At 36.6% G+C, this 15,630-nt stretch overlaps 1 protein-coding gene across 7 annotated transcripts in view; it reads left to right on the top strand.

Annotated features, from left to right (window-relative positions):
- The window catches only part of DOCK3 (dedicator of cytokinesis 3), a 263,108-nt gene that overhangs the window by 16,695 nt on the left and 230,783 nt on the right, over positions 1-15,630 (top strand). For all 7 annotated transcript variants that reach the window (XM_070456013.1, XM_070456012.1, XM_070456015.1 and 4 more), the window contains exons 2-3: positions 4,926-5,009; positions 15,508-15,548. In XM_070456013.1, the coding sequence (XP_070312114.1) occupies positions 4,926-5,009; positions 15,508-15,548 (125 nt within the window). The remainder of the gene's footprint in view (positions 1-4,925; positions 5,010-15,507; positions 15,549-15,630) is intronic.

Genomic DNA, 15,630 nt, shown 5'->3' with positions numbered 1-15,630 from the left:
TGTGTATGTTAATCTTTAAAAATTACTTGTTGATAATTTTGATGAGATAAAATGGAATAGTCTCTTTAAATTTCTTGCTCAAAGAATTTTGTTTGTAGAATAAATTTTAGTGTGTTGTTAAAAAGTTAAAAATAAAAGGGAAGACTCAGAATTCTGTTCTGATGGCTAGTGTTTGTACTAAAAGATTTAGCAATGATGATTTCTTTTATTTCAAGTAGAAGAAAATTAATTTTAGTGTTGATCTTATGATATTTTGGCATTACTAGAATTATACTGAAAAGAGTACGACTTTAAAGACATTGTAGAATGCCTTTATGTAGATGCAGTGTGCTTATACACTGTATAGGCAAATACAGTGTACTTAATTTTTTAAAAATTCATACAGCTTTTAAAAAACTATAGAAAGTAGTACTCTTAAAGCCTCTTAAGTCATTTCCCCCATGTGTATCCCCACTTCTCTCCTCATCCACCCCAGGTAATTATTATAAATGTTTTGATATTTCACACTCTTTCTGTGTATATTCAGTTCAGTTCAGTTGCTCAGTTGTGTCCGACTCTTTGCCACCCCATGGACTGCAGCATGCTAGGCTTCCCTGTCCATCACTGACTCCCAGAGTTTACTGAAACTCATGTCCATAGCATTGGTGATGCCATCCAACCATCTCATCCTCTATCGTCCCCTTCTCCTCCCGCCTTCAGTCTTTCCCAGCATCAAGGTCTTTTCCAATGAGTTGGTCCTTCGCATCAGGTGGCCAAAGTATTGGAGTTTCAGCTTCAGCATCAGTCCTTCCAATGAATATTCAGGACTGATTTTTCTTTAGGATGGACTGGTTGGATCTCCTTGCAGTCTAAGCGACTCTCAAGAGTCTTCTCCAACACCACAGTTCAAAAGCATCAATTCTTTGGTGCTCAGCTTTCTTTATAGTCCAACTTTCACATCCATACATGACTACTGGACAAAGCATAGCTTTGACTAGATGGACCTTTGATGGCAAAGTAATGTCTCTGCTTTTTAATATGCTGTCTGTCTAGGTTGGTCATAGCTTTTCTTCCAAGGAGCAAGTGTCTTTTAATTTCATGGCTGCAGTCACCATCTGCAGTGATTTTAGAGCCCCCCAAAATAAAGTCTGTCACTGTTTCCATTGTTTCCCCATCTATTTGCCGTGAAGTGGTGGGACCAGATGCCATAGTCTTAGTTTTCTGAATGTTGAGTGAAAAAGCCAACTTTTTATCTTTCCTCTTTCACTTTCATCAAGAGGCTCTTTAGTTCTTCTTCGCTTCCTGCCATAAGAGTGGTGTCATCTGTGTATCTGAGGTTATTGATGTTTCTCCTGGCAATCTTGATTCCAGCTTGTGCTTCCTCCAGCCCAGCATTTCACATGATGTCCTCTGCATATAAGTTAAATAAGCAGGGTGACAGTATATGTATACAATATGCATATATATGTATGTACTTTAAAAAATAAATAGCGGAATAATAATTTCAAACACTTACATAGTACTTTGCTTTGTATCAGGTACTATTCTAAGTACTTAACATATATTAACTATGTTGTTGTTGCTTAGTCACTAAGTATGTCTGACTCCTTTGCGGCCCCATGGACTACAGCCTGCCAGGCTTCTTTGTCCATGGTGTTCTCCAGGCAGGAATACTGGAGTGGGCTGCCATTACCTCCTCCTGGCTGCCATCTTCTCCTCCAGATTCCTCTGACCCAGGAATCGAACCCGTGTCCCCTGTGTCTCCTGCAGTGGCTGGTGGATTCTTTACCACTGAGCCGCTTGGGAAGCCCTGTTCTGTATGATACTACACAGTAAATACACAGAAGCACCACCGCTTGTAGAGCATGCACGCACGTGACAGTGTACACCAGATGGAACTAACTTACATAGTTGGACTTGAAAATGCACATTTGCATCTTTGAAGGTTTGCAACTTGAATGTTCATATATAGGGAATTTAATATATTTTCCATTGATTCATATAATCCTTATCCAGTACTATACACTATTTTGATTACTGTACTTTTGTAGTAAGTTTTGAAGTTTGAAAGTGAGAGTTGTCTAACTTTGTTCTTTGTTAAGATTGTTTTGGATATTTGGGTCTCTTGAAATTCCATATGAATTTTAGGATGTGTTTTTCTATTTCTTGGGGATTTTGATGGAGATTCCATTGAATCTGTGGACTACCTTGGGTAGTAGTGTCATCTTAATATCAATTCTACCAATTCATGAACATGGGGTGTCTTTATACTTAATTAGATCTTTAATTTCTCTTAGCAGTGTTTTGTAGTTTTCAGTACCTCTTTGATTAAATTTATCCCTAAGTGTCTTGTTATTTTTGGTACTACTGTATATGGAGTTGATACAGCTGAAGGCTGTTTTATTGAGTTCTCCATCTCTTTTTTTTTCTTGCAGTGTTTTGTTAAAGAAACTGCACTTTTTGTCCCATGATCTGAATCTTGCTAATCATATTTCTGTGAATTCATTTAATATGCTCCTTATTCACAGTATTTCCTTTAAGTTGACCATTCTATAAGTATCACCATATTCAGGTTTAAGTTTTATTTTATGATTTCTTCATGTGGTACTTTGTTTAGTAGTTATATAGTTTCTTGTTTCCTCTTTTCATGATGTTAGAGCTACCAATGATCATTTCCTATACCCATTCATTTATTGGGAGTCACCAAATGGAGATATTCTACCTTTGCCATCACTTCTTTATTTGTTGTCTAGAGTATTTTTTATAGAGAAACTTCTCATCAACTATGTGGGTATACTGAAGTCTAGTTTGTGTTAGAAAAGCATGTTTTCTGTTTTTTTTCTGTTCTGTTTTTTCCCCTGTTTTGTGAATTTTCATAGTAGTAAATTGATTCCCTAGCAACCCTTGAGAAGTGACCAATAAGCTTTTGGGGGAATCATCAGTCTTATTAACTTATGAATGTAAATATATTGATATACTATTCTTTTAGTGAGTAGTGGAAGTCTCCTGGTGCTGAAAGTTCTTTTAACCTAACCATAGTAGTTTAGCTATTAATCATAACTTCCTTGGTTTTTAGTATGATAAGGTATTCCACGCTTATGTTAAGCATTTTCTGTCCTAAACTTGGCTTTTCCCCAAGGAGCCCTGGTTCCTTTTAGTGGGAAATAGTATATTTAGAAATCATAATTTTAGTGCTAGAGATTTGTCATTGTTTGTAGGTCTCACCCAGAACTGTGCATTACTACATTGTCTTCACTTCATAAATCTTAACATCGGCATTTTCTGTACCTTAAAAGCAAATTCCTAAATAATTATTTACTTGCTTTATTCTCCAGTACTCACACAACAGTTGTAGAATAGCACTACTAATCACTATATCCACAGTATGATTAGTGAAAACAGACTAAGATTTTTTGAAGTTTTTTTTAATCCTTAGAATATGTTCCATTAGGGATATATAGTCAAATTGCTTTCTCTTGACACATTATTTGGAATAGTTCCTCTCTTTCTGATAATGCCACTAACTTGGCTATACATTTGTGCGTGTGCTCAGTGGCTTCAGTCATGTCCAACTCTTCTTGACCCTATGGACTGTAGCTCGCCAGGCTCCTCTGTCCATGGGATTCTCCAGGCAAGAATGCTAGAATGGATTGCCATGTCCTCCTCCAGGGGGTCCTCCAGACCCAGGGATTGAACCTGAGTCTCCTGCATCTTTTGCATTGGCAGGCAGGTTCTTTACCTCTGCACCACCTGGGAAATCCACATCCTTCATGGGAGGGATGCAGCCGCACCCCAGAACCCTTTAGGAATAAACATCCCAATCTCACCAGTCCTCCAGCATCTGGCAGTCTTCTCCACCCACTTGACCCAACCAGCCATGGGGCAGGGAGGAGGCTGTTGATGCTGCCTGTGAGAGCAGGCTCCCTTGGGGAATAGAGTGCAGGGGAGGAGGACAGAGAGTGGATCTCAGGGCAGACAGGTCTTGTAGCACCTTATGGATGGTGCATTTTTTCCCTCTCATCTCACACCCCTTATCCCACCACCACCAATGAAATGATAAATTTTTTGTAGGCAGAGATTATTTTATCTTTCTTTAAAAAAATTTTTTTAAATTTTATATTGGAGTAAAGTTGATTAAAAATGTTGTGCTAGTTTTGGGTGTACAGCAAAGTGTTTTAGTTACATATGAATGTGTATCTGTTCTTTTTCAAATTCTTGGAGCTTACAGTGACCAGTGACATCTGATGTACCTGACAGATATAGAGAAGAATAGAGTGAAACCATCTATAACTAACAGGTTTATTCTTTGTGATATTCCTGCAAGTAGACTATATAGGCCCGAAAATAGGCCCATGGTTGTAGACAGAAAGCTCTACTTTTTTTTCAAGCCTTTTGTTTTTCTAGCAAATATAATTGTTTTCTTTTCTATTTATACATTAATTTGAAAAATCATTTGAAAGCCAGTCTTGAATGAAGATAGTTATTAAAATGGGAAGTTTACATAGGTTCTCTGAATATGCACAAAACACCCAGTTTCCAACAGTGGAAGCTTGTTCATGATTTTAATGTTCTTGTCAATTAATGGCAAAGGTTAAGAAGACAGGAGTGCTGAATGCTCTGGAGGTTGAAATAATAGCAAGGATCTTGATAAAGAATTTCTTAAGGAGTGGATGATGTGATGATGTTAAATTCTTAAGTGCTAATTCGATTTATTTTAATTTTACTGTAAGATAGGCTCAGAGATTGCACACTTTTGACCTTAGGAAAAGCTGTCTTATTGTTAATATGTAGATGCCTGCAAGGACTTAACAGGGGCTTACATATTTGAAAAATGAATTAAAAGAGAGAGCATATATTTAAGAAAATTCAGTGCCTAATTTCAGTGACACAGACTCTATATCAGTATTTAAAAATCCTAATTGACATGTTTATCTTTGGTTTTCTAGTGATATGCAGCTTTCGAGGATCTGTTCCCCAAGGCTTGGTCTTAGAAATAGGAGAAACAGTCCAGATTCTTGAAAAGTGTGAGGGTAAGTATGGACCTATAAATTATAAGACACAAATAGTGATCATTTTTGGCAGTATTATATATGTTTATTTTGTAGTACTGGTTAATAAGCAATCTTTTTGAAGCCATGATTAATCATATTATGATACACTGCTGTAAAATCATTCCTGATCTCTGTTCAGCATAGCTGATGAGTAATTTTGGCTCGCATCTAATAGCAACAATGAAATAACTATTGTTGGCTGTCAGAACATGTTTTTTTATATACTATGTCAAGTAATTATTTTTAATTTCCTACAATCACATAGATAATATTTTACTCCTCATTATCTGCATTTGAATAGAATTGAATTACAATCAGTTCATTTGTATGTTTCTGTCTGGCTAGACATGATCAGTCATAATTAAAACTAGGCAGTATATATGCTCAAATGAAGTTTGACTTGGCTGTCTTCTTCTGTGACATTTTGTGTATTTTTGCTATAATATTTCTGCATTATTGAAAAATATCACATTCTAAAAGATTATGCACTGTAGCCAACAAAATATATGGGAAAAATACAGTTATGGAGATATCACACAAAATCAGAGCATTGACAAAAACAAAATTGATGTCAAAATCGATATTCCAAAGTTGATAGCAGTTCAGCATGACTAGAAACCACCTCAAATTATTTAACAGAGTGGAAATGTTGCTGAGTGAGCATGGAGATAGTACAGATGGGAGTGGAGCTCTGATATAGTTTACCATTCAGATGGGTGTAGAGGTAAGTGCAGCTTGCTATGACTCTGGAACTGTGTAAGTTTGGTGGTGTGCTTTTCTGGAAAGGGAGCTGTAGTGCAGGACCCATTTTAATAACTTTCTTAAAATAGTTTAAATCAAAACGACTTCATGATAAAAAAAATATCTTAGCAAAATAAGAGTAGAAAGGAATTTTCTTAATCTAATAAAGGATATCTAAAAGCCTGTAGCACACATCACATTCAGTTGTGAAATACTGAAAGCTTTCCCACTGAGAGCTAAAAACGAGACTATTATAAAATAAGACATTGTGGTTTGGAGGCAAAGACAATAATGAAACAGAATAGAGGGTCCAGAAATAGACCATCATGTTTATCTTCCAGTGATATGAAAAAGGTGGTATTGCAGTACAGTGGGGAAATGATGTCCATTACAATAGGTGACACTGGACTGATTGGCCTGAAGATTGATGGCCTGGTCAATAAATGGTATTGGATCATATTGGAACCAGTGAATCTTGAACCTGACTTCACAGCATGTACTACAAACTGAATTCCAGATGGACGGTCAATATAAATGTGCGATGTGGAGCAGTTGTGCACCTTGAAGGAACCACAGGAAAATATCCCTTCTGGCTTAGGGGTGGACAGAGATTCTTTATTGATAAGTTGTGCTTCATTAAAATGAAGGTCTGTTGTTCAAAAGATATCATTAAGGAGGGCTTCCTTGGTGACTCAGTGCTAAAGAATCTACTTGCCAGGGCAGGGGACATGGGTTCGAGCCCTAGTCCGGGAATATCCCACATGCTGCAGAGCAACTAATAAGCCTGTCTGCCCCAACTATTGGGCCTGTGCTCTAGAGCCTGGGAACCACAGCTCCTGAGCCCATGTGCTGCTACTGCTGAAGCCTGTGCTTCCTGGAACCTGTGCTCTGCAACAGGAGAAGTCACCGCAGTGAGAAGCCCGTGCACTGCAACTGGAGAGTATCCTCCATTTGTTGCAACCATGGAAAGCCGGGGCAGTGGTAAAGACCCAGCACAGCCAAAAACAAATAGATAAAATTTAAAGAAAAAAGATACCATTAAGGAGAGGTAAAAGGCAAGTCACAAAGTGAAGGAGATGCTTGATAAAGGACTTATATCCGTATGGTATTTGTCTTTCTCTTTCTCACTTCACTTAGTATGGTAAACTTTAGGTCTGTCCATGTAGCAGCAGATGGCATTATTTCCTTCTTCTTTATGGCTGAGTAACATTCCATTGTGTGTGTGTATCACATCTTCTTTATCCACTTGTCTGTCAATGGGCATTCAGGTTGTTTCCTTATCTTGGCTATTGTAAATAGTGCTGCTGTAAACATAGGGGTGCATGCAGCTTTTCAAATTATGGTTTTCTGCAGATACATGCCTGAGAGTGGGATTGCTGGATCATATGGCAACTCTATTTTTAGTTTTTTGAGAAAGCTCCATACTGTTTTCCATAGTGGCTGCACCAGTTTACGTTCCTATTAACAGTGTAGGAGGATTCCCTTTTCTTCACACCCTTTCCAGCATATGTCAGACAACTTTTTGGATTTCACTGGTATGAAATTAGAAATTAACTACAAGAAGAAAACTGGGAAAAAAAGAAGCCCACAAACATATGGAGACTAAACAATCAATGGATCATTGAAAAGTCAAAGAGGGATAAAGATAGAACAGTTCTAAGAGGGAAGTTCATAGTGATACAGGCCCACGTCATGATATAAGAAAAATCTCAAATAATTGAAATGCACATTAAAGAAACTAGAAGAAGAACAAGCAGAACACAAAGTTAGCAGAAAAAAGGAAATAAAAGATTAGAGTGGAAATAACTGAAATAGAGACCTAAAAACATAAAAAGGTCAATGAAATTAAGAGTTGGTCCTTTGATAATATATGATATTGTTGTTTAGTCTCTAGTTCATGTCTGACTTTTTCGTGAAGTCATTTACTGTAGCCTCTCAGGCTCCTCTGTTCATGGGGGTTTCCCAGGCAAGAGTACTGAAGCAGGTTGCCATTTCCTTCTCTAGGGGATCTTCTTGACCTAGGGATCGAACCTGCATCTTCTGCATTGGCAGGCAGATTATTTACCACTGAGCCACCAGGGAAGTCTTGAAAATATGTACAAAATAGATAAACTTTTAGCTAGATTCATCAAGAAAAAAGGAGAGAGGGCCCAAATAAAATCAGGGATAAAAAGGGAGAAGTTAAAACTGACACCACAGAAATACAAAAATTATAAGTGATTACTATGAAGAATTTATGCAAATAAAATGGATTTCATAGAAGAAATGGATAAATTCCTGGAAATGTGCAAACTCGCAAGACTGAATCAGAAAGAAATAAAATATATGAACAGAATATAGACTATATTACCAGTAATAAAATTAAATCAGTAATAAAAAACAACTTCTAACAAACAGAAGTCCAGGATCAGATGGCTTCACAGGTGAATTCTACCAAATATTTAAAGAATAGTTAATACTTTTCCTTTTCAAACTGTTCAGAAAGTTAGTGAGGAAGGAACACTTTTAAACTCATGCTATGAGGCCACCATCATCCTGATAACAACCAGGTAATAACCTGATACACACACACACACAGTTACAGGCTAATATCATTGATGAATGTAAATGCAAAATCCACAACAAAATATTATCAAACCAAATATCAAACCAAACCAAATACGTTGAAAGGATCATACACCATGATCAAGTGGGATTTATCCTAGGGATGCAAGGATGGTATAATATCTACAAATCAGTTAATTAGGTACATCACATTATCAAATTTAAGAATAAAAACCACATCATCTCAAGAGATGCAGAAAATGCATTAGACAAAGTTCAGCACCTATTTATGACAAGAACTGTCAGTTGGTAAAGAATCTGCCTGCAATGCAAGAGACATGGGGACGATCCCTGGATTGGGAAGATCCCCTGAAGAAGGGAAGGCCACCCACTCTAGTATTCTGGCCTGGAGAGTTCCATGGATTGTATAGTCCATGGGGTTACTAAGAGTCAGACACAGCTGAGTGACTGTCACTTTCACTTTTCACTGTCAGCAAAGTAGGCATAGAGGGAACCTACCTCAACATAATAAAGGTCACACATATTTTAAAACCCACAGCTAACATTATACTCAATGGAGAAAATCTGAAGGCTTTTGCTGTAAGATCAGGAATAAGACAAGGGACTTCCTTAGTGGCACAGTGGATAAGAATCTGCTTGCCAGTGTAGGGGACATGGGTTCAGTCCCTGGTATGTGAAGATTCCGCACGTCACAGAACAACTAAGCCCATCTACCACAACTATTGAGTATGTACTCTAGAGCCCACATGCTGCAGCTGCTGAGCCGGCACGGCATGCTGCAACTACTAAAGTCCTTGTGCCTGGAGCCTGTGCTTTGCAACAAGAGAAGCTACCACAATGAGAAGCTCGTGCATCACAATGAAAAGTAGCTCCCACTTGCTGCAATGAAAGCAAGCCCGTGCACAGCAACGAAGACCCAGTGCAGCCAAAACTAAATACATTTTAAAAATTATAAAAAACGGAATAAGACAAAGATACTCACCACTTTCATTCAACATAATGTTAGAAGTTTTTGTCACAACAGTTAGGCAAAAAGAAAGCACTACACACACACATAAAAAAAATCCAAATTAAAAAGGAAGTAATAAGACTGTCACTGTAGGTGACATGATGCTATCAATTTATATGGAAAACCCCAAAGACTTCACAAAAAACTGTTATTCAGTAAGTGAATTGTTATTCAAAAATTGAATTCCGTAAGTAAATTCAGGAAAGTTGCAGGATACAAGCTTAATGTACAGAGGTCTGTTGCACTTATCTGTTTGAACAATGAAATATCAGAAATTAAGAAACAGTCCTATTTATAATTGGATCAAAAGAGTAAATACCTAGGAATAAATTTAACCAAGGAAGTGAAAGACCTGTACTCTGAAAACTGTAAAACGTTGATGAAAGAAATGGTAAACAAGACAAACAAATGGAAAGATGTACCATGCACATGGATTGGACAAATCAGCATCATTAAAAGGACCATACTGCCCAAGATAGTCTATGGATTCAGTGCAGTCCCTATCAAAATATCAAAGGCATTTTCGCAGAACTAGAACAGATGATCCTAAAATTTGCATGGAATCCAAAAGACCCTTTATAATCAGAGCAATGTTGAGAAAGAACAAATCTGGAGGTATCATGCTCCCAGGCTGAAATTGTACTATGAAGATATAATTATCAAACAGTACGGTGCTGGCACAAAAACAAGACACATGGATCAGTGGAACATGATAGAGAGCCTAGAAATATATACTTATATGGTCAATTAATCTGTGATAAATGAGGCAAGAGTATATAGTGGGGAAAAAGACAATCTATTTAATAAATGGTGTGTGGAAAACTGGACTGCTTTTTCATACCATGTACAAAAATAAATTCAAAATCAGTTGTGAAACACTACAAAAATAAAAATACAGAGATTTTAAAATGTAATATGCTCACATGGACAAAGAAAGTTGGCAAGGCTTTGAAGAGTGGAAACTGTGACTTAACAGACCCAACATACCTGAATCTCAAGCATGTAGAAGGAATATCTTGGAACTACCCTTATTTACACAGCAGATCCTTAAAAGGTATAGGAACTTATAACCCCAGGCATCTTTGGAAATGAGCATGAAATTATATAAGTCTCCTCCCTTCAATTCATTTGATGACTGCTCCTTGTTCATCTGGTAGAGGTTTTGAGGTTTATTAGAAAATGAAGGATAAATAGAGCATCTGTGTATTGGGACACTTCATGCACATTATTGTGGGAGATAGGTTATGTATTGAAAACTGGAGGATTGTCACAGCATACCTACTGAATCCTGCATATGGAAACTTCTAACCTTCACCTTCCGCTTGGCCTTTGATATCATGGCAGCCAGACATTTACCTTCCAAACAGAAGATTAGAAGACTTATCTGAATTTGGCATGATGAGAGACCTAAATAAAGATGCGGACTCTGTCAGTTACTGACTTATTATTGCCTCCAAGTTCAAAACCTGCCCTTCTAGCCCTTCTTGTGATACTGGAGCTGGAAGCTCTGGAAACCACATTTCTTCCTTGACAGCTAGTCTGTGTTAGACTCTGCCAATAAAGGGGCATTGTAGGGAGACTACTAGGCTGGAGGTTGAAGAAAAGAGTTGATTCTTCCTATTTTTATTTTATACCACTGGCAAACTGCTCCGAAGACAGTTGGTTCCTGCAGTATTCCTTATGTCGGGCAGTGGTCTTGGTTCTGGTGAATGGCCTCTAGCATTTGTCACTGTGGCAGTGGTTAGCATGTTTTGCAGCAGCCCACTGTTCCTCAGAGATCTGTATCTTAGCCTTTTGGGACCCTTTCTATAAGTTGTTGTTTAGTCGCTAAGTCATGTCCAACTCTTTTGCAAACCCATGGGCTGTAGCCCCCCATGCTCCTCTGTCCATGGGATTTCCCAGGCAAGAATACTGGGATGGGTGGCCATTTCCTTCTCCAGGGGATCTTCCTGACTCAGGGGTGGAACCTGCGTCTCCTGTATTGGCAGGCGGATTCTTTAGTGCTGAGCCATCTGGGAAGCCCCACTTGGGGATTACCCTAGAGTTTAAAACATGCATTCTTGGCTTACTAGGGTCTACCTTAAAGTTTTACTTATACCACTTCCAACAATGCATGAACTTTACAATGATTCAATTGCATTGACTTCTCTTATTTCATTTGTACCACTATTGTCATATATTTTCTGCCTGTATTCATTTGTTTGCCCACATTTTTACCATTTCCAGTGCTATTTCTTCTTTTCATGATTCCATCTGGGATCACTTTCTTTTTACTCTAAGTACTCCTTTTAGTAATTTTTTTAGTGCAGGTTTGCTGCACATTCATTCAACTTTTGTTTATATGAATCTGTTTTTAAATTTGTCATCATTTTAAAGGGTATATTTTCTCTAGGTGTAGCATTCTAGGTTGATGAATATTTTCTTTTAGCATTTTAAGGATTTACTTCATTAGTTTTTGATTTCCATCATTTCTGTTGAAAAGTCACTATATTGTTATTATAGGTCTCATAAAGGTAATGTGACTCTGCCTAGCTCCTTAGCTTCTTAGCGGCTGCAGAAAGCTGGGCTTCTTAGAAATTTTCCCTGAATTTACCACTGTAGGAATTGGGCAGTCCCACGAGTGGATATTGTATCGAGTAGCTCTCAGTGTCAACCTCTTTTTCCTTAACTCAATGGAACCCTGATTTTTGCTGAAATGTCCTCTTGGGGAAACTCAGCTGATGTGGATTCTCTTTTCTCAAGGATTATAGTGCCTCATATCTTGTCTCAGATAGTTGCTGTCCATTGCTCTTACACAATTGTTTCCTGCATTTTTTTCAGGTTTATATTTGTCTAATGTGAAATGTTTTGCCAGTGCTAGAACCAGAAGTTAGTAAATGTATTTTATATATATTTGAATTCTAAAAGAGTTTTTAAAATGTCTTATTCAATGGCAGTATTATTGAAACTTGTTTATGGTTCTCCATAAACTTATGGAGAACCATAAGCTTAAAGGAGCAATAACTCATTTGGGAATACAATTTCTCAATTTTTAATGTCCATTTATTTTAATGTCCATTTATTTATTGCCAATTACTATCTTTTATACTTACTGCACATAAAGATTTAAAATAGCATTAAATTATTTTGTATGCAAGTAATACACAAGGTTTTTCTTTAACAGTTTGCAGTGAAATAATAGAAAGAGGATTTTGAATGTTGACCTTTTGAATAATTATGTCCCCCAATTTTGGGGCTGAATTCTCTATAAATTTCTTTTTTTAATGTAAGTGGTTGATACTTTCTTTCATGCCTATTAGTTATATAATTGGAAAGAGGATAAAGAGTTGGATGGGCTGTGCATATTTTTATTGATATACTAAAGAAAAAGTTAGTATTTTTAGAAGATTGTAGATCTTTGTTTTGGTCCTTGACTTTACAGTTGGTTCCTTTTCTAAAGTGAATCTCTGTGCATATCTGCCATTCATAATGAGTGTAATTTTTTAGCATTATTTTTAGTCATGATATGGAATGAAATAGAAATTGTGCCTGTTGTCTACCTGTCTCTAATTCAGGGATGAGCAACTGTTAGCCCTGGGATGGGAGTGAGAACGAACACATTTGCCTTTTTTCCCTTTTGCCAGACAGTGAAGAATATGTTATAACTTCGAAATAAAAAGTTTGAAACTTCTTATTGAAGGGTACTTTTTGTTGGACTTCATTTGATGCTTTTGATCTAGCTTGATTGGTTTGCACCCGGAATCTTTGTAGAGGCCTGCTGATTGTTGACTGTCACATGGCCTGAATTATATAGAGGCTTCATTCTTTTGGGTTAACACTGCCAACACTGTTCTGTAGCCTCTCTGTCAGCAGCAATTGTAGTGGTACTGTTGGCTCTTTTTGATAGTATAGCCTTACTTACATTGGGAAGGGCATTTCACAATCTAAGTAACGATGCATATTTAACAAAGTGGTATTCAGCTGTGTTTTGAGACTATAGATGTGAAAATGCCTGGCACAGGGACAGGTGATCACTGTTTTTTTGTCTGTGTGTTTAAATCATTGTAGCTTCCAGATGAATTAACCTTCAGTATGTGTATTTACACACAGGATTCAGAATATTTTCTCTTAATTTGTGTTTCCTTTCTTACTGATTGCTTTTCTAACCTAATGGTGTTAAATTTTTAAAAGTTTCTTTTTTTTTTTTTTTTTAAAGTCAGGCTTGAACTGACTGTTTAATTTATACACCAAGTATGTTTATACACCAGTTGTGGAAGGTGTAATCATCCAGAGTTAAGCTGACAAATGTAAACACTTAGATCTGTCTCATTTCATTCACAGGGTAAGTACTCACTGAGCATTTATTTAGTGGCAGTAAGCACAGATACACACCAGTGTCCTGCTTTTCTGTTTCTGTGACAATATAGTGTTCTCAGTTCTGTTTTTTTGTACATTAATTGCCTTTAAACGGTATGTAATGTTTTCTCTCAGTTTTATTATCTTTGAGAGTATAGTGAATCCCTAGCTGTCTTTCTAAAATCTAGTGTTTGCTTCCTGCTTTTCAGTCTAATGTGGTTTTATATATATATATATATATATTTTTTTTTTTTTAATGTGGTTATATTTTATTTAAAAATCTATTTCCTGTACTTTTTCCATTTCCTTTGTGGAATAATTGCTTAAATAGAATACACTTTGAGTAACTCCTGAATTAAAATCCCTATGATTCCAGTATAAAATAGGACTTAACATTACATCTCAGTTAGAAATTTTTTTGTTTATTACCTGAATTTTTAATCATATTTTATAAAACAGCATTTTTAGACTAAGTTTGTGATATTTTAAAGATAGACTTTTTGGATATACGTATTTGAATTGTCTTAACTTTACTGGTACAGAATTAAAAATTTTAGGTAAGATTAGCATTGAACATTTGTGTATTTATTTTTTCGGCTGCACTGGGTCTTTCTTCCTGCCCACGGGCTTTCTCTAGTTGTTGTGAATGGGGGCTCCTCCCTGGTGGTGGGGTGTTGGCTTCTCACTGCGGCGGCTTCTCTTGTTCTCAAGTGCTGGCTCAGCGGCTGTGCACGGGCTTAGTTGCCTTGCAGCACATGGGATCTTTCTGGGCTAGGGATGGAAACTGTCCCCTGCGTTGGCAGGCGGATTCTTGACCACTGGACCAGGGAAGCCCTTTATATATTTGTCCTGTTTAAGATACTATAAAGTGTCCTGCTGGTAAGGTTATCACTTTAAAAAAATGAAGATAGTGAGACTTTCAGGTATAAATTGAGTTATTCAAATTTATGATCTCAGCTGTTGTACTAAACAGAAATAAGGATATTTCTTCTTTTATTGTTTGTTATGATTTCAGGGGAGAAAAGTTGATTCTTTTCCTCTTTGTTGTGAGTCTTAAAGGTTAATACATGAAATTAACTCAATTGCAGTACATGGAATAGTAAGCTCTCTGTTAATAATAGTTATTACCAACAATCTCCTCTTTCTTTTTTTATGTATATTCCTCCTTTAAATATAACTCTTGGCCTCCTCTTCTATTCACTGGAATTATTTCCTCTTAAACCCAAGTAGAGAAACTGTAGCAAAACTCTGAAAATAATAGATTGAATTTGAAAAAAGTTGCAAAAAATTTTCCTTTCTCTGAAAACTATTTTTATTGTGTAATTGAAACTTTGACTGTTATTACTGTGTATGAATGGTAAGAGAGGATAAATGAAGTGTTGCTGTCAACTTTAGTGGCTGGAAAGCCAAGAAATGAGAGTAGTGTAGTTCAGTGCATGGGAGATTCAGGGAGACAAGGAGATAGAAAGTCAGGGCTGTACTCTCCTTTATCTGCCACCAAAAAGCGATATGATTTTGACATTTTCTGATCCTGTAACAGTTTCATCTGGGAGTTTTCAAGGAGTTAAATATGTGTCCTCTGAAGTATTTTCTAATTTTTTTTTTTGTCTTTTTCAGTTGAAAGGATGTTGTGTCTTTGATGAAAATTGGAAACGTTATATTTTATTGTAAGATTGCTTCTTTTGGAGTAAACTATGCTTAATAAAGGCATAAAGTGCCTAAAACTTACTAGAAAGTTTTGCATTAAATAATTATCCTAAAAATACTCATGTCTTTCATAGAAGATGACAACAATATGATTTTAATCTTTTGTATGCTTTGTTTTAGGTTGGTATAGGGGAGTTTCAACAAAGAAGCCAAATGTAAAGGTAATAAAAAGTTTATTGTTACCTTTTCTAATGTAGAAAGTGGCCTAGTGTGTTTGTTTGATATAAAAGCAATCCTTACCTT

The sequence above is a fragment of the Odocoileus virginianus genome, chromosome 26, assembly GCF_023699985.2.
Source record: "Odocoileus virginianus isolate 20LAN1187 ecotype Illinois chromosome 26, Ovbor_1.2, whole genome shotgun sequence".
Taxonomy (NCBI): domain Eukaryota; kingdom Metazoa; phylum Chordata; class Mammalia; order Artiodactyla; family Cervidae; genus Odocoileus; species Odocoileus virginianus.
Note: the sequence above shows the minus strand (reverse complement) of the source record. Positions and strands in the feature narration are given on the sequence as shown.